The following is a 26147-nucleotide window of genomic DNA, read 5'->3' on the forward strand; positions in this document are numbered from 1 at the left end:
TGTTTAGCTACTGACCACTGTCTTCATTAAAGGGACATTAAAACTCTATCAATTTGAATGTGGTAAGGTGATGAATCATCCTTGTGTGGACTCTTAAATAAACTATTAGGGTACAAGCCTAAGTGTACCTTTGCTAATCTGTTGATGAGCAAAACCACATGCAGAACCTTGAAGGGGCCCAACAGCCACCAACTGAAGTTTTTGTAATGGAAATGAAAGCCCCTTCATTGGGCTAGAGCTCTTCTCAAAATATCTTCCTTTGATCCTCAGAAACAATCCTATAAGGTTGACAGGGTGGAGATTCATGTCCTCATTTCATCAGTACAGAGATTGAGCCTTGAAGGGTTAAGTGATTCCAAGTGGTTGCAATGTTGTTGGAAAAAAAAATCCCCTGACCCCAGTACTGAGGAGTCTTCTGACTGACCCATGCTGCCTTCACCTATGGCCGGTGGTCCAGGGAAGCACCCACACATTCACAGGACAGCTGGCCATGGGAAAGCATGAAGGCTACTACTATGGGACAGGCTCCCTACACTTTTCAAAATGTGTGTGCCTTAAATAGTACCTTCAGATGTTTGCCAGGTTTACCCCAAACTAGTATGTTAGATAAAGAGTGATAAACAGCAACCTTGGCGAGCAAATACCCCTCCAAGATATAAGTCACTTCCTTCTTACCAGCAGGATCAGATTCAACCTGCATAAATCTATTTTAGTGTATTTTAATTGCTTGTAAACTAAGTGTTTCCTGGATATGCCACTGACCATGAATAATTAGAATCATTTCAATGACTGGGTTTTCGAAAGTGAATGGAAGAGCAGACAAAAAGGGCTGCTCAGAAGCGAGAATCATTTGTTAAAGCCTGAGTGGGAGCATTTGTCTCAGCCTTCTCCAGTTTTGTTTTTTGTTTTTTTTTTTTCTTGATGTCACTAGAGCCGCCTGTTTTTCAGCTACTCTGGCTGCCCTTCATTTTTTATGCATCTCTCATGTTAAGTAATGCCAGCTGCTGACAGCAACAGGGCCCAACTGGCCACATGTCAGAGTCATTCGTTCATCCAACAGAGATGTGTGCAGTGCCTACTATGTGCCAGGTCCAATCCAAATCTCAGAGATTAAGAAAAGAACAAGGCCCAGTTCCCACCATTTGGGGAGACACTACCTACTGGGAAAAAGAGGCATATAAACAAATAGTTACAGTAGAATGTGATAAATGCTATAATAGAGGCTAACATTGAACTGTGGGAACACAGGGGAGGAACATCCATCTGGGGGAGCTGGGGATGTGGGTAAGTGGCAACATTTAGCAAGGGCTCAAGGGAAGCAACAGAATGACCAGATAAAAAGGAGTGAGGAGAGACACGAAGTTCAATGGGACTACAGTGTAAGGGCCACAGCTTGGCCCCCAGAGTGAGATAAGACTGGGAAAGTGGTCTGGGCCAGATTGTGAAACCCTTTGTATGTCCTCCTTTAGCATTTGGACTCAATCCTACAGTCAGTGGGGAGCCGACCATGGTTCTTAAGCAGGGGGAATGATATGATCAGATCTGAATTTCTGACTGAAAACTCAGGGAGGGAGGAGAGACGGGGAAATCAGAGGCTGACTCAGAGCATGGCTTGATTTTGCTTCATCTTCCCTCTGGACCATAGGAGCCCAGTGCCTGCACCCCTATGCTGGCACTTCTCATAGAGCATTATAATTGCTCATTTGCACAGCTGGCTTTCCATCCACTCCTTGAAGGCAGGGGCTGAGTCTCACTCATCTATTCAAGGCCTCAGCCTGGCACACAGGAGCACTCAGGAAACAGTGATATCACATGAATCAGTGAGCAAATGAATCAATAGGTTCTAAGTAAGTACAAGTTCCGTTTGCCCTGAAGTAACCTCTCTGATGTATGTATCAGAACAAAATCCCACTCTGATGGAGTATGAGGTCCATCCACAGATTTCCCCTCTCTCTTCTAAACTCATCAGTCTATCATTGTCCACGGTAAAAGAAGAATGTGATAAGTGCTAGTTCAGAGAAGATAGTTGCCCACAGGGCTGTGCTGGTGTTTTGACCCAGTACTCTATTATTTCTCTATGAATTAATTTTATATTATATATTTTAGTTGTAGATGGACACAATACCTTTATTTTGTTTATTTATTTTTAAATGGTGCTGAGGATCAAACCCAGAGCCTTACACATGCAAGGCAAGCACACTACCGCTGAACCACAGTCCCAGCCCCTCTATGAATTAATTTTTGATGACTCGTTTGAGTATGTCCTCAGTCCTAATTCTGTTGCTTCTGCCTTTCTTACTTTCTCTCCCTTCCTACTTAGATCTTACTCACCCTTCAAGGTCAGCTCTATTGCCTCCCATCTCCTCCATGAAGCCTTATCCATTAATCCAGCCTCCACACTCAGAATTGAGAATCTCCACTTCAGAATTCCCATCACCCTAGAGAAATGATTCACCTCTGACATTCCATTCATTGTGGTTAGTTCTGCATATGTCTGCATTTCCTACCAGACAGTAAACTCCTCAAGGTCATAGACTGTGTCTGCTTCATCTTTATCTCCCCAGAGTCTTCCACACTGCATCCTACCCCTGGGAGATAAGCCAGTGAGAATTTTCAAATAATATCCAAAGCATCATGCTTGATATCAGGTTATTCCTGAGATAGAATGTCAGTCTTTGGAGTACCCTATGTCTCTTTGTATCTCCTTGCACATAGTTAGATATGGAGGGTTTTGTGTTTGTTTGTTTGTTTGTTTGTTTGTTTGCAAAATAATGAGGAAAAAAGTCATTGCTCATAAAACAATGGGAATACTACAGAATTGAGATCCCTAAACCATATCACTGCAGGTATTTTGAAAGCACAAAACCCAATGCTAATAAACAAAGCACAAAAACACTAACCCATTCAGCATCATAAGTTCAAATCTTTACCAAGCAACTTATTGTATGGTGGGACCCACCCATGGTACTGAGTGAACAGAAAGGAGTTATACTGAATTAGCTCTACTTGGAACACATTAAGTATCAAGTACCAAGAATTCATGTTTTCCAGGAGAAAATGTCCACCAGGTAATTATAAATGAAAGTCAGAGGCTGAGGACAAATACTGACTTGACCCAGAGATGTACTATCTCTGCATGGAAGTAATTAAAACTGCAACAGAGAGTGCTAACTCTGAGAGAAAGGCAGGGGGATGAAAATATGACCAGAAGTGACCTACATTTCAGATACTGATGAAAGAAGAGGATCCAAAAAAGGAGATCATGAAGAACCAGGGAAGGCAGTGATGGTGAGGGAGAAGATAGTATCAGAAAGAAGCAGGTGGTGGATGACAGATGCTGAAGGGAGATTAAATAGGATGAGTAATAACTGAAAAGAAGGTATCAGGTTGGGCAATTAGGAAGTCACTCTTGGTCTCCTAATGCAGGAATAGCAGATATGACTTCAGCTCCCACACCACCTTCCATGCACTCCCATGGATACATTATTAATTGATCATGGTATATTTTTCTGCCAAACCTAGACCCAGCCTTAGAATCCTCCTTAATACTACTCCAAGCAGCTACTAGCAATCATGGAGAGTTGCCAACAAACTGATCAGTGATCTTCTTGCCATTCCCTTTCTTTAAAAAAAAAAAAGTTCGAAGGAGGTGTGTAGAAGAAGCCAGACTACAGTGGGTTGAAGTGACTGAGGAATGAAAAAGTCAAGTGGTTCTGAAGAAAAGAGAGATTTTAAGAAATTCAACAGCAAAGGGATGGAGAGAAGGCCATTGCCTGGTGTAGTATAAAGATCAAACCAACTTATTTAACCTCCAGTAGAATCAATTTTCAAAGTCATCTTAGTACTTGTCCAGCAACAAGCCAGGTAAAGCAATATCCCTGTACTCTCCTTTCTTCCATCTCCACCCTCTACTGAAGGAAAATTTGATGTAAAAAAGCTTCGTGTGTAGGCTTGTTTCCAAAATACTCATTTGATTAACAGAGACATATGGTGTAACCAGAGTTGGCCCTGCACATATTTATGAAGGGGGAATTCTCCCTAATAGTGGAAATTTGAGGATCAGCAGTGATGTGGGGAAGGTATTAGTCTTGGCTAGGGTTCTTGCCCAAAACCCCTGAAACCACACCCTGAAGGAAAGTCCTTATCCTGAAGAGAGACCCCCTAGTGTGGTAGCCACCATTGTGGCCTTGTCTCTCCTGCCTCCTCCTCTATATCTCCTTCTTTGCCCCTTCATCTAGTCCCTGTCCCATTTTTGTCTTTTCCTCCCTTCTATTATCTTTGTCCCCTGTCTCTCTTCCCCAGCATTTCCAGTTTCTTGTTCCCACTTCCTCTCTTCCATTTTTCTTTGTCACTTTCCCTTGGAATCCTTCTCTTCTTTATCTCTGCCACTCTTTCTGGCTTCAAGGATTTTGGAGACAGGAGAAGCTCTTCAAAATTCACCCCTTATTCAGTCTGATTGAACATTTGTAAAGAAATCCAATTTTACCACTGTTTGTTACATTCAAAATTCTGGTTTTTTGTATGGTTAATAAAGCTAATAAGGAAGAGGAATTATAATATCTAGCGTTTAATAACACCATTTACTGAGCATTTACTATGAGTCATCCACTGTTCTAAGTGTTTTACAAGAATTAACTCATTTATTGTCATAACAATCCTATAGTGTAGCTTCTATTATTTTCCACATTTTACAAATAAAACCAAGGCACAGAATAGTTAAGTAATTTGCCTAAGGTCACACGGCTAATAAATGGTAGAGAAAGGATTTGGGGCTCATCCCATGTGACTCCAGAAATCTCAGTCTTCAACTTCTGTGCTAATTACTTCATGATATAGTGGAATAACCCACAGGGCTGAAAGTCTGAAGCCATGGGTTCAAGTTCACAACTATTACTATGTTATATAGTATTAGCATTATAATCTTAGACAAGTGTCCCACACATATGAGAGCATTTTATTGTACTGCAACCAATACCACACAGTTTAGCTTAAATTTCTTCCTCACCTTTCCTGTATTTATATCCTTCTCTCTTTTTTTAGATTTTCATCTCTTTGAAAGCAGTCACCAGACCTTATTCTTTTTTGTACTCAGCTAGAATGATGCTCAGCACACAATATAATTCACATTCATGCATATATACACACAAACACACATTGTTGTGGATTAACAGAAACCTTACTTATTAGGTTATATCTGCAAAAGGACTGTACGTATAGGTTCGCAGATTCTAAGTACTTTAGCTAACAAAATAAGACTTGTTAGTATTGGGCATATTCTTTGCTGAAATGTAATTGGTCTTCAAGTAAGATAATATTTCACAGATTTACCTGATTATTTTACCTAATAAGCTTTTGTCTCATTACTGGTGGTTAAAATTCTAGTAAAATACCTGAATGAGGGCTGATGGTATAGCTCAATGGTAGAGTACATGCTTTGCATGCACAAGGCCCTGAGTTCAGTCCACAGTACCAAAAAGAAAATCTAAATAATAAAAATATTTCCATAGACTATTCTTTCACTCATTCATCCAAGCAAACAGTTCTTGGCACATCTATGCTCTGGTGTATAAGTCATTAACATCAAGCAGTTCCTAAGTACTGACTCTATGATCAAGAGGCAAGATGAGTTCCACAAGTAGAATATAGGTTGGATCTAGACAAGACACCAGGTTTCCATTCCAGCAACTAAGAATTCAGTTTTTCTTCCACCTTCATGTCACTTCCACATGTAACATCTTATCTCCAATAACCCATATCTCGCAGACCTCTTGGTCATATGCTGGATGTTCCTATCCCCCCCAGCCCCTGCCTGCTAGCAGTGGCCTTTGATGTGCTGCTTCCTGCCAGTTCAATCCAACAACTAATGGAGTTATTATTTTTGTTTGTTTGTGTTATAAAGCCATGGCAATAAAATTTACTCCCAATAATACACTGCAATTTTATGTCCTTAAAATGTACCATCAATGACATATGTAATAACCGAATTTCCTATAAACAGAAATGGTTTTTTTCTGGGAAAAAGAGAGCTTTTCTTGTTCCCATCATGGTTGGACCCAGGTTCTTTGATGGAGTAATTGGTGATATAGGAAAGGTTGAGAAGTGTCATACAAGACCATGTTATGGTTTAAAGTGCTGATATTGTGTTATTCTGGCTCTGATGAGTTCTGTTCACAGGGTGATTCAGGACAAGAAATGCTGTTCCTGACCAGAGCCCACATTATTGTCACAGGCACAATGTCCCCAACTGAAGACAGAGGAAAGCTTCAGGGGTCTATTACAGAGATTGTCACTAACCTGGCACTTGTGCTGATAGAATTGAGTATAACTTTTAGGAAAAGGTAGACTGGGTTAGCATTTAAAAGTTTGAGAGCCTCTTAAAGTATTATAGAAAGAAGGCTAACTAAACACAGTGGTGCACACCTGTACTCCTAGCAACTCAGGGGGCTGAGGCAGGAGGATCCCAGGTTCAAGGCCAACCTGGGCAACTTAGTGAGACTATGCCTCAAAATTTTAAAAAAATAAAATAAAAGGGGCTGAAGATGTAGCACTGTGGTAGAGCACTTGCCTAGCATATGTGAAAAAGAGGGGGCTGAACAGAAGCAGTATCATTGTGTCCCCACTGACTGTGAGCCAGGGAGGCTGCTTTAGCCATGGGGGGCATATTGCCAGCATGGCAGATGTAGCCCTTTAAGTATCTTATTCTGCTTCTCATCACTGAGGTTCCAGGAGATTTCACTTCACTCTTCTCTTTCTTCCTCTCTGCTTGCTATTTTTAAAAATATTTATTTATTTATTTATTAGGTGTAGATGGACACAACACAATGCCTTTATTTTTACATGGTGTTGAGGATTGAACCCAGGTCCCGCCAGTGTGAGGCGAACGCTCTACCACTGCGTCACAATCCTAGCCCTCTCTGCTTGCTCTTTTTCCTTCTGTTCAATGGATCTTTTTGTCCCTGACTACCTTTTAAACGTAGACCAGTTTTGCACGTTGGTTCCTTGCCATGACCTCCCTTCCACACACCTCCTCTTATTCCACATACCTTCCACAATGTTACCTGCTAAACATCATCACCCAGATGCCCTACTATCATATCAAACTTAATTGGAGCCAAGCTCACCATCTTCCCTTGGCTAGATTTGCTGTTCCTGCGAATTTACCTCAGTTTCTGTCAGTGGCACTAAGATTCTCCCACTCAACCACACTCCAAATCAGGAGTCGACTTCAACTTCTCGCAGTTCCCTCTTTTCCTCTACAGCCAACCAAGCCTACTGCCAAGTCCTATTGCATTTACCTCCACAATATCATTCTGTCCATTCCATCCCCACTGCAATCACCCTGGTTCAAACACTTGTTCCCTCTCCCTTAGGCCATTGTATTCACATCCACACTGGCCACCCGGCCTTTCTGTGCTAATCCTAGTTCTCATAAGGGCAACAGCTCCTGTTCTGACCCTGTCCTGGTGCTTGTCACATCAAGTCCTGTCTCTTCAACCTGAGAGTCAAGGCTTCCCAAACTCTCCTTTTCCAACTTTAACCAACTTACAGTACTCACGGGTCCCCAAATGAATCCCAAATTCTCTTGCCTTCTTTATCTACTTCCCACCACCACACACACCTGCTCCATGTCTGTCTGCAATCACCCCATCCTTCAGTGCCCTATTTCTCCTTATTGAATGTGAAACTCTCTGTAACCCCAATCACACTTCGTTTCATTCATTCAACAAATATGAACTAGGCACCTATTATTTCCAGGCTTTATGCTAGGACCTCTGGGTAATATAAAGTTGAATAAAACAGTCTTCTTCTCTTGCAAATCTCTGTCTAGTATCCCAGAAAGGTAGACCTAACTAACTCTAAATCTCTCCCAGGCTGCCCCTGACTCCATTCTATGGGCTCTTTCCCCATAGTCTGTAAATTCACTCAAGGACCTCCCATCTTAAACCACCCACCTACTCTAGCCCCACACCTATATCAAACTCCTTTAGGGAAAAAAGGATGTATTGTCATCATCATTCTCATGTCTACCTCTTTCTTGTCCAATTCCTTGGCTCGTTATCCAGCCCTCTCTATCCAGCCCTCTCTTCCACTCATTTTGATTCAGCCAAGGTCTCCTTCTCATGGACCAATCCCTCATACTGGGAATTGAACCCAGGGCTGCTTGACCACTGAGCTACATCCCCAGCCCTTTTTATTTTTTGTTTGAGACAGGGTCTCACTAATTTGCTGAGGCTGGCATTGAACTTGCAATCCTCCTGCCTCAGTCTTTCAAGTTGCTAGGATTACAGGCGTGAGCCACTGCACCTGGCAGCCCTCCTCTTATTTAACATTTCTGTGAGATTTCAAATTGTCCAGAACTGTTTCTGCTCCCTCTGCCCACCTCTGAAGTGTTACTGTTTCCCATAATTCTTTCCTTGACTACTCTTCTCTCTGAAATAGGCCCCCCACCTAGCCAGCCATGGCAATCTCATCTGATTCCTTAAATTTATGCCACAACATTGTCATATCCTGTAGTAGACCCAAACTCTCTCCTAAACTGGGCCTGCTCTCTCACACAGATCACTGTGTCTTTAGGGTCCTGACCCTCAGCATACTTCCAATTCTCTCTACTCGCACACATGCACTCTACCCCAGACCCTCTCCTATGCCCTCATCCCTTACCCCACACAGTACTCTCTCCTCTTCCTTATTCCCTACGTGCAATTTACTGTTTAGTTCTATCGATGCTGTCTTTGAAGTTTTTCTTTCTTGGTTCTTCCCACAACTGCCCCTATTCCAGCTCTATGACCACCCCTCAGGGCTATAGCACCAGCCTTTTAACTGGTGTCCCTATTCACATTCCTCCGCTTTAATTCCTATACAGTTTCCACAAGGAGGCCAGTGCGCCCTCTCAAAAGCACAGCTGACCTGTTCAATCCCTCATTTAAAAGCTTCCTAGGCTGGAGCTCGGTGGTAGAACACTTGCCTAATATGAGTGAGGCCCAAAGTTCTATCCCCAGCACTGCAAAAAGAAAAAAAAAGATAAAGAAAAGAAAAAGAAAACCTTCATATATCACCACCAAACTTCTATACATTATCCCACAAATATTTATTTACCACCTACTAAGGACAAGCATTTTTGTGGGAACTGGCAATATAGCAGAGTTCAAAACAATGTTCTTCCCTCATGGAGCTACTAATCTGCAATGAGGGAAAATGCCTTAGTAGGTCTTACGGTGAAATTCTTGTTTACCCCTCCAGCTTCGTGTCCTGATTCTCCTTGGTCTCTACCCACTAGCCACATCTAATGATAGCTAATTATGTGCTGTTCTGGAAAACCTTCCTCTTATTCCCCTACTCCCTTGGCCAGACCCTACTCCAGAGTCACTTCCTCTGGGGTAGTTTATAGGTTCTGAATAGCTAGTGCTCTGGAATGACCTCAGTTCAAATCCCAACTTTTCAAATCCTAACTGTGCAACTTCTATCAAGTTCCCTATGCTTCAAATCCTCATCTTAAAATGAAAATCATAATAGTACCCACCATATAGGTTGGTTTTAAGAATTAAGTTAGTCAATTCATAAAATATGCTTAGACACTTTAGGTACCTGACATACAATAAGCCTATAATAAAAGTTAGTTGTCATTATTTTATTTAGTGTTATTATTGTGATACCACTCACCACACTGCTCTGTAATAATCCCTCCTATTAAGCGTTCCTTATTGTCTTTGTACCCCAAAGACTACCTAGTCTGGCACATAGTATGTACTTACTAAATGTTGAGGGAGGGATAAAAGAATTGGCTGATTCAAGTTTGTGGCTTGTTTTATTGTGACCAAACAGGATTATGGAGAAATAACAACTTTAAACCTTGTTCTGATATCTTTTTGACCAAATGTCTAATTGTGTGCTGTTTACATTGTGTGAACAAGAGCTGGAAAGATTGAGCAAGAAAGAAGCATTAAGTTGGACTGAACTAAACTAGATCTGAACTATTTATATTCCTTTATTCATTGACTTGAGTCAAGAAGAGACCAACTACCCTAAAGTAGCCATTACCTTCAACTTCCATTCCTCTGCCCTAACTCATACTTTCTTTGGCCCTTTTTCCACTACTATGCACCCCTCAAAAATTTTAAATTCAAACCCAGAAAGCAAAAGAGTGCTGAGGGAAACAGGGGGAAGAGGTGGAGAGGGGTTAGCACTTCCCTCCTTCCTTTACTGAGATCAAAGCCAGTGTTTTCCCTTGAAGGTCGGCTGGCCTCTTTCATCCCCTGCTCCACCTGTCTGGGAATGGGATCGCTGCGTGCCCATTTCCTTTCCTCTCTGGGGCTGAAGGACACTTTCAGGGTGGGGCCTCAAGCTATTTCTAGTGCTGGCCAAATCCCTCCACCCCAACATCTCTTTTGCCTTCTGTGATCATATTTCCTCTCTACCTCACCAGTAACTAACAAGTGGCAGGACCATCAGACCAGAAACTATGAGAGAAATCAATTCCTCCACATGCCCTAGGCTGAGCTAATGACTTAAGCAAGTGGGGAGGAACACTGGGGCCACTAGGCTTGGTCTGGCAGGAGGAACAGGCTCTTCTTTCTACATCTCAGCCTGGAGCACTTCACCCAGCATTCCTCAGGGTATGGATGAGACATGGTTAGGCAAGGACCTCTTGCCTGGGGAGAAGGGAATTCACATTTATCGAAGTCCTACTATATCATGGGCCCTGAGTTTATCCCTTGGTAGATATTATCTCATTGGTGCTTAACAGCCCAACCAGGCCAGCATTTATCATTCCTCTGGTGGAAATGATGAAATAGAGATTAACAAGCTTACCTGAGGCACATAGCTAAATCCAGGCACCAAATTCCAGCTCTCCCTGACCCCAAAGCCAGTGCTCTTTCCATCTTATCGTGCTGCTTCCAAAGTCTAGAAAAGTTGTTCATGCTATCAGTTGACTCTGAATTATTCCACACAATTGACTAAACAGCTAGCTCAGCCCTTGGTGAATTAATTAAATTCAACAAATATTTAAGGAAAACCTGTGATAACTTGAGTGACTCTACAGGGTAGGCATAGAGAATGTAACAGAATTGTTTGCCTTTGCAGAGTTCATAGTCCAGTAAGGAAGATCTAACAAGTACAGAAATAAAAATATAACCTAACACACACACATAGAGAAATTCTATGACAGAGCCGGAGAGAGGGAACATGGTACCAGCTTTGCTTTTTGATACAGTTTATGACTTCCTGGTGTCTATTTCTTCCCTTGACCTCAGGCAGAGCCTCCCAAGACTCAGGCCAGCCTGCTGCCATATGGAACTCTCAACACAGGGCTTTTTTTTAAAAACCGAATGAGTCTCCTAGCCCAAAAATAGTGCAAATAAGCAAGACCTGAGGATAATATTTGATTGGCAAATTCAAGGAGAAGTTTAGGAACCCAGACTTGCCTGTTACTTGTAGCCAGTCTGCTTCTGTAAAGAATGGGTTATTTGGGGCTGGGGATGTGGCTCAAGTGGTAGCGCGCTCGCCTGGCATGCGTGCGGCCCGGGTTCGATCCTCAGCACCACATACCAGCGAAGATGTTGTGTCCGCCGAAAACTAAAAAATAAATATTAAAAATTCTCTCTCTCTCTCTCTCTCTCTCTCTCTCTCTCCTCTCTCACTCTCTCTTTAAAAAAAAAAAGAATGGGTTATTTATGACTTTGCCCACTGTGTGGCTCAGTTAGTTAAAGCCAGGTACAAATGAAGACAGGACAAGAGGCTTAATCCTAATAGAGCTGAGTTCTGTCTTGTGGCAGTCAATTCTGGCCCCAGCTGACTTGTGGTTAGCAACAGTGTGCTCTCGGTCAAAGAGGACTAATGTAGAAGAGTATGGGTAACCACATAGTAGGTAGGCACTCACAAGTGAGGACATGCTGTTCCAAACCCTCAGCCCTGAGGAAACAGCTCACGATATGCCTTGCTGACAAAAGATCAGCAGTGTCATCTCTGCATGTGGAGACAGAACATTCTCTCCTCCTATACCTCAGCTAGGCACCCTGCCTCTGACTTTTATAGCACTTTGATGCCAGAGGTTTGGGTCTCCCAAAGGAGATGCTTCATTGCAGCTGTCTTTCTTCTCTTGTGCTCTCTAAGCCTGTCTTTCCATACCCATGAGATGAGTATACCACTTGACACTCTCTGGAGAAGAGGCCGCCTAAGAAGAAGACGCCACACCTGTTTGAAGCCTTTTCTTCCAGAGCCAAGCCTACAAGGTCCTCAGGCTTGGACCAAGGGGCCCTCCTTAGCTAAAAATACAAGCCTCTCAAGTTTCTTCAGCCATGATAGTGGGGGTTAGTTTCTGGATGTGTCCCCCAGGTAACCCCTCTTATCTGTTCCATATATAGGCTTGGGTAAAGATGATCTCTACTCAAGGACTCTTCTATCTCCAGAACCTGGGGTATCAGGCATCAGAGAGTAATAACTCTATCAGTAATGACCTAAGCCCTTCTCCTCTTCTACATCAGTACACACACACACACACACACACACACACACACACACATACAACGTGTGCAAGAAAATGACATTAGACTGGGGGGATTGGCTTATTTAAAAAAAAAGAAAAAAAGAAAATGACATTAGAAGCAGTGGCACAGTCCTGGGAATTTTCCTTTAAATTAAATGTGTAGAATTTTCTGACATGGATGTGAAAAAGAGCCATTTTCCCCATGAAATTACTGCCATGGATTCCACAAAGACACTGTTAGAATCCCTAGAGATTGTTCCACAACATCTCCCACGGTGCCAGATGTACATCCAGACTCTTAACACAGATAATTTGGTGGCAATGGCAATAACCATGGATTACTTCTAAGAAGCTCTTTGAATGGCATCAAAGTCTTGACATGTATCAACATCTCTATTTTCATGCCTGCTGTACCACTTTTTTATGGAATTTGCTTACCACCTAACAATATCACTATTGAAAGCACATAATGTTAAGGACCATATGCTGTCTCTCCAGAGAGTATGAACAAATACTATTTCTGTTAAAAACTAAACAGAAATAGTAGCTTTGCATATTTCCCATTCAGAGACTTATCCCAATTGAATGATTCCCTTTGTCATAAAGTGTTTTTCCCTAAGTGGACCCTAACAGAGAAGCTGAATCAGATACTGTGACTTTCCAGAGGTCACAAGGAGTCATCTAGTGAGCTAGAAATAGAATCCACAAACCTTTATTTTGATTCCCTGAATTTAAAAACAAATAAACTCTACTACAGAGAAAGAAAAACTGAAATAGAGAAACTAGACTTGTTTGGCATTCCTGGGGCAGGAAATTCAAGACAACCAAAGCTATTTAGGAAGCCACCATGAGCTATGGAGTCCAAAAGATGAATTAAACACAGAGGCTGCCTGCCTTCAGGGAGCTGATGATCCAGTGGGGAAGTAGGAGATCCAGTCAGTATTGAAAACTCTTTATCCAATGCAGAATGTGCTAGAGAACACCTAGAGGACCACAGAGGAAGCCTCATTCATCTTTGTAGTCCCACTACAGCTGGCACAGGGACCTGCCTATGATATGGAGGCCAGAACTGTCTATTTTAACAAGAGTCATAAGAGAGCTACCAACAGAATACTGGAGGCACAGGGTTTGGTGGAGAATAAGGGACAGCTTTGTGAAAGAGGTAACATTTGAACTGTGCCTAGAAGGACGGGGAGGTTGCATCCTCCTGCTCTACCCAGTGAGGCCTCCCTGGCCTTGTTGGTAGTGATGAGTTTCTTTTGATTGTCCTGTTTGTATGTGGTTTGGTTTGGAGGTTTTATGTGGTTTAGTTTGTTTTTTGGCCTTTCCCTTTTCCTTACAGTTTTTCACAGCATATGGTCCTGATTATGTGCTGGAAATCACGCCAAGCTGCCGGCCAGACCGCAATGAGCCCCACCGAATCCAGCAAATCCTCAACTACATCAAAGGTGAGCACCACCCCTCAAGTCCTGCATTCTGTATTCCACCCAGTTTGTGGTAGCTCATTGGTGGGGGCTTTCTTGAATACCATTTGTCTTTTGGTGGCTAGTCATTTCACTGGCTTGGAAAGGAAACCTCTTTGGAGCCTAACAGATTGCAGTCAGAATTCTACACTGGCCACTCTGGTTGGGATTGTCATTTGGCTGACTAACATCACCTTCAGAAGGACAAAAGGTTCAGCTTCAAGCACATCCAAGGGAAAATCAGTTCTCAAGTATGCCCAGAGACCCTGTTCCTTTCAAAAAGCCAACAGTGCAACCCTCTTGAAGAAGAGGGAAGTTCAAGTCAATTTAGACTTGAAGGGGTCAGGTTGAAAAGGAGCTGGCAGACATTCTCTCCCAGCATGGATGGTTTCTTGGTCCAGCAAAGTCTTCAGAGACTGTGGAATTCCAATGAGTATTCAGGGATTTTGATGCTCTGAGAGTGGGTTCCCCAGTTTCACCCTGAGTATTGGAGATAGAGCTTCTCCTCTTTCCTTTTTCCCTCCCCTGAGGCTGCCCTGCAGTCATTCTGGCTGCTGGATAGAAGGGTAATGACAGTCATCAGGTCATTGCCTTCCTGATCACTGTTCACTAGCTGTTTGGGGTCACTGCCCTCAGCTCTCCAGTAGAGCCCCCTTCTACCCCCAGCTGCTCCATTCATTTTAAATATGGGGCAGCCATTTTCCTGTTTAATTGGTTTTGTATGTGCATATGTATATTTTTTGTATCCTAATTATTTTCAGAGTTAAGAAGCCAAAGGTTGCCCATTCCTAAGAATGAATTTCCCATGTTTATTCATAAAATGGCCAAGATAACACCAGTTTTCCCAGTTTTTACTCTCTCTTTGAAATATAATCCAATGTGAAAGGGAGGCCTATTCGATGCTGGAGTTAGTATGAGGGAACATGCTGTGTTCTGAAGGTCTTCACTGGGGGTTCTATTAAGGCCCATATACACTCACAGAGCTGCATCTATGATGACATGAAAGTCTATAGGCAAGGGTTCCATGTCCTGGTCTCCTTTGGCCAGAGAAAATTTTCTAAGCTAATAAGTCATAGACTCATGGTTATACTCAGAATTGCTTATTGCCCCTTCTAATGTCCTATAGTCCTCAGCTTTCTCCTGCCTCCCGTCTCAAGCCACCTCCCCTCTGCTCTCTCAAATGGATACTGATGCCACAAGTCCTCACTTCCAAACCAAATCCTCCTTCCTCATCCAATATATAAGGCCTTCAAAACTCTTCCATCACTGTCCCTTCTTGAGTCGTTCTCACTGTGCTACAACTCTGATGAACACTAACGATCCAACCCAGGTTTCCCCGGCTCTTCTCAGACTCAGAAGATATTTCCTGTTTCCCTTGGACTGATTCTCAACCAATTTCTCTTACCCCTCTTCCTTCAACCTTGACATTTTTCTCCACCTGGCCTCTAAATCCTGGTCGAACACAGAGTAATAGAAACAGAGAAACTATAGAAGCCTCTGCAGCTCCTTGCTCACACCTCCATTTATGCAGATATGTATATGCCCTTGTTTCCTACACACATCCCCAAGCACATAGCCCTAGAGAGTGGTGACATCTTGCAATTGAGGAAATGAAAATTACAAGTAAGAGAAGACATAAGGAAGGTAATGGAAAGGGAAGAGAACTAGGAAAGGTAAGAGACTTAAAAGAGTAGTAAATGAGAATTGAGATAAAAGGCTAGGATGAGGGTTCATGAATAAAAGGATCCTAGAGAATATGGAATTTACATGGAAGTCAAGATTTTTTTAAGGGTCCTAACAAGTTAAAACAATATTCCTATTACTACATGATGAATTTAAACTGAAAAGAAACATGTGGTCCAGGAACAGGGTCCTCAAAAGCAACTGAACACATATAAAACGAGAGTATAAGCCTTAGCAGCATTTTATCTGTAAGAGAGTTAGGGATTTTAGTTGACACAGAGCTCAGCATGAGTCACCAGGGCAAGGTGGCCTCCAGAGATGCTGATGCAGTATCGACCTCACTTTAAAAGGGCCCTAGACAAATAGGAGCATGTTCCAAGAGGTCAGTCAGGCTGGGGAGAAGACTGGAGCCCGGGCTCCAAGAGGTCTGGTTAGAGGAGCTGGGGCTTTCTGGACAAGAGAAGCCTCAGAGGGACGTGATCTTTGTTTCATATCTCTGAAAGGCTATCACAGAGCAGAGGACATAGACAGGGTTTATGTGGCCACAGGGCACAGAGCTGGACTACGGGCAGATATTATTAAAAAGAGGGTTTTTTTTTTTCAATGGAAGGAATCATTTTCTAACAATCAAAGCTGTCCAAAGTGGAACAGGAGGAAGTCCCTGTCACTAGAAATAAACAAATAGAGGCTAGACAGTCACTTGTCTGACATACTGCAGAGGGACTCCTGTCTTGGAGGAAAGTGATTGGACTAAATTATTGTTAAGGTTTCTTCCAACTCTGAGATTCTAGCATACTGTGCATTACAATGAGAGCATAGAAAATAAATGAAAAGAATATGTTGAGAGTACAGGGATTGGTAGATGAGTCACATGTTGGGGGGGGGGAGATAATACTGTGTGTGGGAAAGAATTGATCCAGAGGAGAAAAGCAAAGTGGCTAAGAGTGGGTGAGGAGGAGGGGGGGGGTGGACAGCGAGTAGAGTGGCTGTAGACTACTAGGAATGTTGAGCTCTTCCATTTAGCCATCCCCTTCACATTAACAAACAGTCTTGTGCTCTAGCCATGAGAATTAGCAGATCACCAAGTCCAGAACCAAAAAGACAATCATCTCAACCTAGAAGAAATTAGGCTAGAAAGAAGTTTAATGTTGCTAAAAATGGCCAGGCTAACCTGCTATACTGATACTGTGCCCCTCAGCCTGGTGACGCATGCTGCCATCAGATAGTGTGTTGCCATGACAATGGTCAGTGTGGAAAGGCTGCTGAATTTTCTGCATTCTGAAAGATTTTCCTGAACCTGTCTCCAAGACTGTCATTTGCTCTTGCATGTAAAAACCTCAGAGAAGTGGCCATTTCTGTGCCTCCCCTCCCCCCACTTCCACTGGACTAAAAAAAAACAGAGCCAGGTGGGGAGGCAGGGGTTGATTTGGGGAGGTGAGATGGCAGTGAGGGAGTAAATTGATTCAGCTCCTCTGTGCAAGGGAGTTTAGCCAGCAGGTCTAGTTGAATTTGATCATCCTTTGAGCTTGGGTTTTTTTCCTTTTCTCACCACATCCCTCAGAAGCACAAAAGATGAGATTTTAGCCTATTGGAAATCAAACCCAAGAAGGATCATCGTACAGAGATGCATTCCACATACTGCAGAATGATTAAAGATGCAGGGAAATTTTGACCTCATCTTATTCCACTCTTTCTGCCCATTAGTCTTTCCAAAAGGGGAAAATGCAAAAAAATAAATAAATAAAATAAAACCATGGAGAGTCCATTCAAACTGTTTGTTTTATACAGAGAAAAGCTCTGTTTTGCTCTTGCAAATTGCTCTTCTCATGCCAATGAGCTATCCCAGCTCATGACTAGTACTGTAGAATCATCCTTCTCACACCATCTTCACATGCTCAGAGTTGTTTGCCTTTCCTCTGGTTAACATACTCCAGAGAAATTAGCTCACAGTGAACCTTCCAGAGCTGGAACAGTACTGATGTGATCAGTCCCCAGAGGGGACCAGCTCTGCAAGCCTGGCTAGCTCTGCATGGGGAAATGGGGGTAGAGGTAGGAGGTTTTCTAGTACATTCAAATGTACCACTGACATTTGAATCAAGTAGGGGCCCATCGGGGGCTCAGAGCTTCATGTTGCAGCTCAAACCAACCCTCTGGGGAGGGGGGCGGGGAGGGTGCATTGTGTATTTGTAAGTATGTGATGGAGTGTTGGAGTTGTAACTGGAGGTTTCAACACTTGCTCTGTGTTCCCAGAACTATACCCCAAAGTTTGCCTGGGATTGAAAGAGAAACAAATGGGATCTGGAGAGAAAGTGGGGGAGAACAGGAGGGGGAAGAGCAAGGCCTTGAGCACAATCTATCCTTTCCAACCCTTAGTAAGGAGGTTTACTTGATTTGGCAGCCTCGATATTTTGCAAAGTTGGGGAGATGGACCCACAAACTGATACAGACATGGGGAGAGAGATCACAGATGAAATAATACGAATAATAGCCACTATTTGTTTTCCAGATGAGGAACTGAGGCTCAGAGAGGACAAATGATTTGGCCAAGGGCTCTATTCATTCAGCAAGTAATTATGAAGGGCCTCCAGTGTGCCCTTCCACTGCTAACAAGCAGTAGAACAGACATTTGAACCCAGTTCTGTCTGAATGGGAGCTCTGGAGTCAAATTGTTTGGCCTTTCTGGTGACCCTCCTCTCCTTGGCAGCATTACCTTCAAATCAACTCACCATCCCCTGACTGCTTTTTCCAGTCACCCCTAGTAAACCCCTGCCATCCCACAATGCACACCCAGCTCCTTCCATGTGACTGATCCAAAGCACCTGAAATCTCTTGTCTCACTAGAAATGGGAGGAAGGCTGCCATAAACAACTCTTTAAGTTCTGGCCCCTGACCTAGGCCTTTTAACTCTCACCAACCCTCCATCCTGCCATGTCTCCATTACCCCCATTATATTGTAATTTGAAGCTTCCAGCTTTGTTTAGAGCTAAATAGGGAAGGACAAGAGGAAAGAAGGTTGAAGAGGCCAGCTCACCCGCTCCTACTGCCTGAAGTGTGCCATAGCCCCGGCCGCAGTCTGCTATTTGTTATTCCACAGCCCCAAGCTGAGACTTGCACATCTTGTGAGGAATGTTTTCAAGAGAACCCTCTTCAGGACATCATCTCCTCAGGTATCCTGAAGGCTGAGATTGACATCCTTCTAGGGGCTAGCATTTGGGACTTCAGGTCTGGGCATGTTCAAGGCCTGCTAAAGCCCCAAGCTTGAAGCAGTGCTTCTGCCTCTGGGGAATCTACTCAATGGAAACATGGCTTCTTCGCATACCTTCCCTTTCTTCCTGAGAAGCAGATTGACCATTTGCTTTAGGACATCTTAGGAGGACTTGGAAGCAGGATTATGGAGGATGACTTGAAACAATTTGCATGACATCAAGTGAAGGTCTCTGTGACATCCATGCCTTATCCTCCCTTCCTCAGCTCTGCCTTCTCTGTATTCTCCATTTCCCTGTGGTCCTTTATAGGACTATTAAGTACCCAGGATTCCCCATTGAAGACTTCCTTTCCTTCCTGCTTCACTAAAAGTTATAATGAATGGAAGCTGGGGTGTAGCTTAGTGGTAGTTCACTTAGGTGGCATGCGCAAAGTCCTAGGTTTCATCCTCAGCACCACCACCCCCCCAAAAAGAATATAAGAAATAGAAAGGTTTTCCATTGTTGCTGTTAAACAGAAAAATAAGCTATAAAAATATCATACTAAATTTTTTACAAGTTCTAAAATAAAACTCGATGCTGTTCCCTGATGTTATGGTAACTTAGAAGCTTTTACTAAACCTTGAAAACTATTGGCAGGTTATTTATGAAGATTTGAAATTTCTTCCTAAATTCATGAGATGAGAACTACCATTATTGAAAGCATACAAAATAACATCCTATGATGGACACTATCTCATTTAAACCTCAAATTTCCTTGTGATATAGGAGACTGGTACCCAAAGACATTGTGTAAGACACCCATAGTCGTGGAACAAATAAGCAGTGCACTTGGGATTTGAACCCAGGCCCGGTGCTCTTCTTCCACTTGGAAGCATTAACCTGTCAAGCCAATTCTACATCTCTCACTTGATTTTTTTCAATCACCCCTATTAAACATTTCCTTCCCTACCCAGGCTCCCCAAATGAATTCTGAACCAGCTTTATTTTAAGAGGTATGAGTATATCTCCACGTTAAACCCAGCTCAATCAATCACCTCTTGGGTAGGCAATGCTGGGGATGAAAGTCAGGACTTCACACATTCTAGGCAAGTGCTCCACCACTAAACAATATCCCCAGCTCCCCTTTTTGTGACAGAGTCTCATTAAGTTGCTAAAGCTGGACCCTAACTTATGATCCTCCTGCCTCAGCCCCCAAGTAGCTGGGATTATAGGTGTGCACCACTACACCTGGCTGACACACATTTTTTAACCTCCTCCCCCTTCTATGGCTTGATGCCATAAAAGCCATAAGAGAAGTTGAAAACATGGTCCCTGCTGCTGATAAATAGCTGAGAAGTCTGGATGAAAAGACAAAATTAACCCCCTTGAACAGATCAGATTTTAGCTGGAGCTCATACTATATAAAACCAGCTGGGGAATAAGACTTTAGGGAGACAACTTTCTGAAGACTTAGAGGATTTGAATAGATCAGAGTGAGGATACAATCATAAGCAAGGGAAATGAAGAATGGTAAGGATAGGGACAGATTGTAGGTTCCCTTGAATTTCAGGCTGATTTAGTCCATATCATATATGGTAAAGTGAGACCCATTGTAGGTTCTGGAATTAGAACAAAATTTGATATAGTGATATTTGGGATATATAGTTCAAGGAGTAGAGGCAAGAACAGGAGTGGTAAGGTGAGGAGGAGGAGCTGAGACTCTTTTTTTTTAAAGAAAAAGTGAGAGACAGAGAGAATTTTAATATTTATTTTTTAGTATTTGGCGGACACAACATCTTTGTATGTGGTGCTGAGGATCGAACCCGGGCCTCACGCATGGCAGGCAAGCGCGCTACCGCTTGAGCCACATCCCCAGCCCGAGGTGAGACTCTTTTATGAAGAGCATATCCCCAGCAGTTAGAGATGTGTCATTTTAAGAGGATCAATGCGAAGGGAAGAAGTAAAAATGACTCTTAAGATTTCCAGATTGGATATTAACTGGGATGGGAAGCTGTTGGAGGAGGGCCATGGTTTTACAGAAACGTGCTTAATGTTTTCTGTTTTGGTATACTGAATTTGAGGTGTGGTACTGATTCCACATAGGATATCTATATGGAAAAATGTGTTACAACCAATTAAAATGTAAATTTTAAAAATAATTTGATGACATAAGAATATGCTCACGATAATAATGTTAATCAAAAAACCAGGATACAAAATGTTTTAATACCATCTCATCTCTATTTTGTGAACATATATAATGTGTATGTGTGAGTGAGTGAGTGAGTTTATGTATATGCACAGAAAAACACTAGAAGGAAATTCTAACAGTAGTTATTTTCAGTGAAACTTTACCAAGGTGGTTTAATAGTAGTTATATAAGATTGGAATTATGGGTAATTTTTCTTCTTTTTTTAAATAATACTGTGAATTGAATCCAGGGAGTCTTTACTACTAAACCACATCTCAAAACCTTTATTTTTACTTTTTATTTTGAGGCAGGGTCTCACTAAGTTGCTTAGAGCCTCAAACTTGTGATCCTCCTGCCTCAGTTTCCCAAGTCTCAGTTCCCAAGTCTCTTTGCCACCATGACTGTTATTTTATTTGTTCTTTATTCTTTTATAATATGGAAAGTTGAAGGAACAAGTCTAGCTAAAATAAACTATTCTTCAAATTTTCTGCCATGTACATGTATTACTTTTGTAGTCAGGAAAAATCAATCCATGTTTGGAAGGGATTTTTAAGAAAAAGACAATAATCTTTTCTCAGACCTATGTCCCAATTCTTGGTTTATAAAATATGGTCACTACACCTGCAGGCACCTAGAACAATAATGGACTAGAGGATGAGTGATTTAATGTCTCAGGTGCTACTTCCTTTCTAGGTCCGTCTAAAAATTCCAGGGTGCTTCCATTTATCTTGAATAGAAATTCCAGGGTACTTCCATTTATCTTGAAAAGCAAATCATCCCTTGACTCACAATGTAAACCTCTTCTGTCTGGCAGAAAGGCAGAAAATTCAGGTGTCTCCCCAGAGCCACCTACCTCTCCAAAATTCCCTTTTACTCTAAGGCAACTATTTCACTCTCTCCAGGGTTTCTCTTCTGTTTCATTGATCTATGTATCTATTCTCCACAATCATGATTACTATAGCTGTATAATAAATCTTAAAATCAAACAGAGTGATTCTTCTTACTTTTTTCTTCTCAAAATTATTTTAGCTAGACTTGTTCCTTTAACTTTCCATATAAGCATTAGAATAATCTTGTCTGTATCTCCTCAAAAGATCTTGGGCTGGGGTTGTGGCTCAATGGTAGAAGGCTTGCCTAGCATGTATGAGGCACTGGGTTCAAGCTCCAGCACCACATAAAAAATAAATAAATAAACAAAATAAAGGTATTGTGTCCATCTACAACTAAAAATATTTTTAAAATCTTTATGTTATTTGTAAAGGAATTATATTAAGCTTATATATCAATTTGGAAACAGTTGACATCTTTACTATATGTGTTGAGTCTTCCAATCCATGAATATAGTATGTCTCTCCATTTTTAGATTTTCTTTTACTTCCTTCTAATAACACTTTTTAATTTTCAGCATACAGACCCTAAACAGATTTTATATATAAGCCAGCTTTCCTTCCTTATTTCCTACCTTCCTTCCTCCCTCCCTTTCTTTCTTTGTGAGTGATCATGAATGGAGAAATACATAGATAGATAGATAGATAGATATAGATATAGATATAGATTAATTATTATTATTATTATTATTATTATTATTATTATTATTATTACCACCAGGGATTGAACCCAGGGCACTTAACCACTGAACCACATTCCCAGACTTATTTAATTTTTTTTTTTTATTTTGAAATGGTCTCACTAAGACACTTAGAACCTTGCTAAGTTGCTGAGGCTGGTTTTGAACTTACAATTCTCCTGCCTCAGCCTCCTGAGTTTCTGGGATTACAGGCATGCACCACTACCCCTGGCTGCAATTTTATATATATTTGTAGTTGGACACATGCCTTTATTTTATTTACTTATATGTGGTGCTGAGGTCCTCGCATATGCTGGCAAATGCTCTACCACTGAGCCACAACTCCAGCCCCTGGAATTATATTTTTAATTTGGTTTACCATGTGTTCATTGTCAGTATATGGAGATGCATCTAATTTTCATACTTGATATTTGTGTGTGTGTGTGTGGTGCTGGGGATTGAACCCAGGACCTTGTGCATGTTAGGCAAACACTCTACCAACTGAGCTGTAACCCCAGCCTTTCATACTTGGTATTATATCCTGTGACTTTGCTAAATTCATTTATTAGTTCTAAGGATTATTTGGCAGATTCCATGAGATCTTCTACATTGACCATCCATACGCAAATAAAGACGGGTTTGTTTCATCTTTTCTGGTCTATATATGTTTTATTTACTTTTCCTGCCTTATTGTACTAGCTAAGACTTCCAGTAATATGTTGCATAAGAGTGGTGACAGCAAACATCCTCAACTCATTCCAGAACTTAGAGAGAGAATATTCCATTTTTCATCATTAAGTATGATGTTAGTTGTAGGTTTTTGTAGAGGTTTTTCTATATTTTCTCCATCAATTTAAAGGAGTGCCTCATCTGTAATCCTAGTTTTCGAAGAGTCTTATCATGAATGTGTTTAAATTTTGTCAAGTGTTATTTCTGATTCAGTTGATATTAATATCACTATGAATGTATATATACTAATGCTGATATATATAATATATATACTATACATATGCATCAGTATTAGTATATATGCTATATATTAATATATATGATTTTTCTTTAACTTTTTAATATATTTTTTAGTTGTCAATGGATCTTTTTTTTTTTTATTTATATGTGGCACTGAGGATCAAACCCAGGGCCTCACATGTGCCAGGCAAGCACTCTACCACTGAGCCACAACTCCAGGCCTAACTTTTAATATGTTGGATTAAATTGATTGATTTTCAAATAATTAATCAGCTCTGTATACCTGCCATAGATCCTAATTTGGCATGATACATATTTTTTTCTTAAGGATTTTTGCTTCCATATTCATGATGAATATTAGTCAGTAGTTTTCTTTCTCATACTGTCATCATCAGCATTTAGCATCAGGGCACTAATTACCCTATAAAATAAGTTTGGAAATATTTTTTTTTCTATTTTCTGCAAGAGATAGTATAGAATTGGTGTTAATTCTCTTCTTCAGTACAATTCTCCAGTGAAACCATCTGGGCCTGGAGATTTCTTTTTTAGGAGTTTGTAATTTCTACATTGATTCCATTTTAGTCAGAAAATCTTTCTATGTAATTTCATTTTTTTTATTTGTTGAAGCTTGTTTTATGGCCAGGATGTGATCTATCTTGGTAGACCTGTGAGTATTTGAAAAGAATGTGTATTCTGTTGTTGTTTAGAGTGTTCTATAAAAGTCAGTTACATCCTGTTGATTGATAGCATTGTCAAGTTCTTCTATATCCTTGGTCAATTTCTGTCTAGTTACTCAATTGGTTGCTGAGAGAGTGATGTTGAAGTCTCCAGCTCTAATTCTGAATTTATCTATTTCCCAATACAGCTCTATCAATTTTTGCTTCACATATTTTGAAAGTCTGTTTTTTAATGCATTTATATTTTAGATTGCTATATCTTGGTAAAATGACCCCTTTGCTGCTATATAATGTCCCACACTGTCCATGTGGTTTGGTGTGAAGCCTACTTTATCTGAAATCAACATAGCAATATATCATATTCTATCCTTTTACTTTTAATCTATCTTTACTATATTCAAAGTGAGTTTTTTATAGGCAACATACAATTAGGCCATTTTTTAGCGACTGCCAGTGTTTGTTTTTTAATCGCTGCATTTGGAACATTTACATCCAATGTAATTTTGTTGTGGTTTGACTCTCCCATTTTATTTTACCTTTTTGTTGTTGTTTTTTGTTGTTTCTCTGTTTTCTCCTGTTTTTTACTATGGGTGATTTGTACATTTTTTTCAAATTCCATTTTGATTCATCTGTAGTATTTTTTATTATATCTCTTTATATTGGTTTTTATTGGTTGCTCTGGGTATATATTGAACACATATAACTTCTTATAATCTACTGTTGTCAACATTTTACCAGTGTGAGTGTAGAGGCTTTGTCTATTTTTAAGTCCCTTTCTTCTTCCCCATTTATTTACTTGTCTTAAATATTTTCTCTACATACATTTGGAAGCACATCAGTGTTATAAATTTTACTTCAACCACCAAATATAATTTAGAAAGCTCAAGAGGAAAAGAGAAATCTATTATATCTACCCATATTTTTATTCTTTCTATTGTTCTTTCTTCCTCTCTAATGTTCCAAGATGCTTTGTTTTATCATTTCCTTTCCATTTCAAGAACTTTGTTTGTTTATTCTTTTTTTAGGATAGGTGTGCTAGCAACAAATTCTCAATGTTTTCTTTCCCTTATGAAACTGTCATTTTCTCTTCATTCCTGAAGGATATTTTCACTGGATATATAATTCTGATATATAATTCTGAGTTGACAGTTCTTTTCTTTTAGCACTTGAAAAAATATTGTACCACTTCCTTCTGATTTGTCTTTTATGAGAAATCCACTGTCATTTGAAGTATCAATGAATTATCAATTATAGGTAAGGCTTGACTTCTCTTTTGCTGCTTTCCAGATTTTTCTCTCTTCATTTAGTTTTTGGAAATATAATTATGATATGTCTTGGTGTGGATTTCTTTTAGTTTATACTGTTTAGGATTCCATTAGGTTCTTGAATCTGTAGGTTTTCTGTCTCTTGCCAATTTGGGGGAATATTTAGCCATAATTTTAAAAAAATACTTTTTAGCCCCACTCTCTTTCTTCCCTCCTCTCAGATTTGATGTGAATGCCATATCTCTTTAATGATGTAAATGTTAGATATTCTATCATGGTCCCACATGGTCCCTGAGTCTCTGCTGAGTTCTTCAGTTTATTTTCTGTCATTTGTTCAAACTGAGCAATTTCTGTTGTTCTATCTTCCAGTTGGCTAATTCTTTCACCACTGCCATTCTGCTATTAGACTTATGTGTTGTTTTTTTACTTTACATATTCTAGTTTCTGGTTCTAAAACTTAGTTTTAGTTTTTCTTTCTGTTTCTTTACCAACACTTCCTTTTTTTTCTTTTTTTCTTTTTTCATTTGTTTCGGGCATGTTTGTAATTGCTCATTGATGTATTCTTATGGTGGCTGCTTTAAACTCCTACTCAGATATTGCCAATATCTGTCATCTCTGTTATCATCTGTTGATTATTTTGAGATTTGTTTTTCTTTTTTTCTC

General features: G+C 40.7%; 1 protein-coding gene across 3 annotated transcripts in view; it reads left to right on the forward strand.

The window, feature by feature from the left end:
• HDAC8 (histone deacetylase 8) overlaps nt 1-26147 on the forward strand; it is a 267136-nt gene that overhangs the window by 188727 nt on the left and 52262 nt on the right. For 2 of the 3 annotated variants that reach the window (XM_081276965.1, XM_081276967.1), the window contains exon 10: nt 13827-13932. In XM_081276965.1, the coding sequence (XP_081133091.1) occupies nt 13827-13932 (106 nt within the window). Of the gene's footprint in view, nt 1-13826; nt 13933-20592; nt 20694-26147 lie in introns of those variants that run through there. The other variant, XM_081276966.1, reaches the window with a different exon arrangement.

The sequence above is a fragment of the Spermophilus citellus genome (assembly GCF_964194105.1).
Source record: "Spermophilus citellus genome assembly, chromosome: X".
Classification (NCBI taxonomy): domain Eukaryota; kingdom Metazoa; phylum Chordata; class Mammalia; order Rodentia; family Sciuridae; genus Spermophilus; species Spermophilus citellus.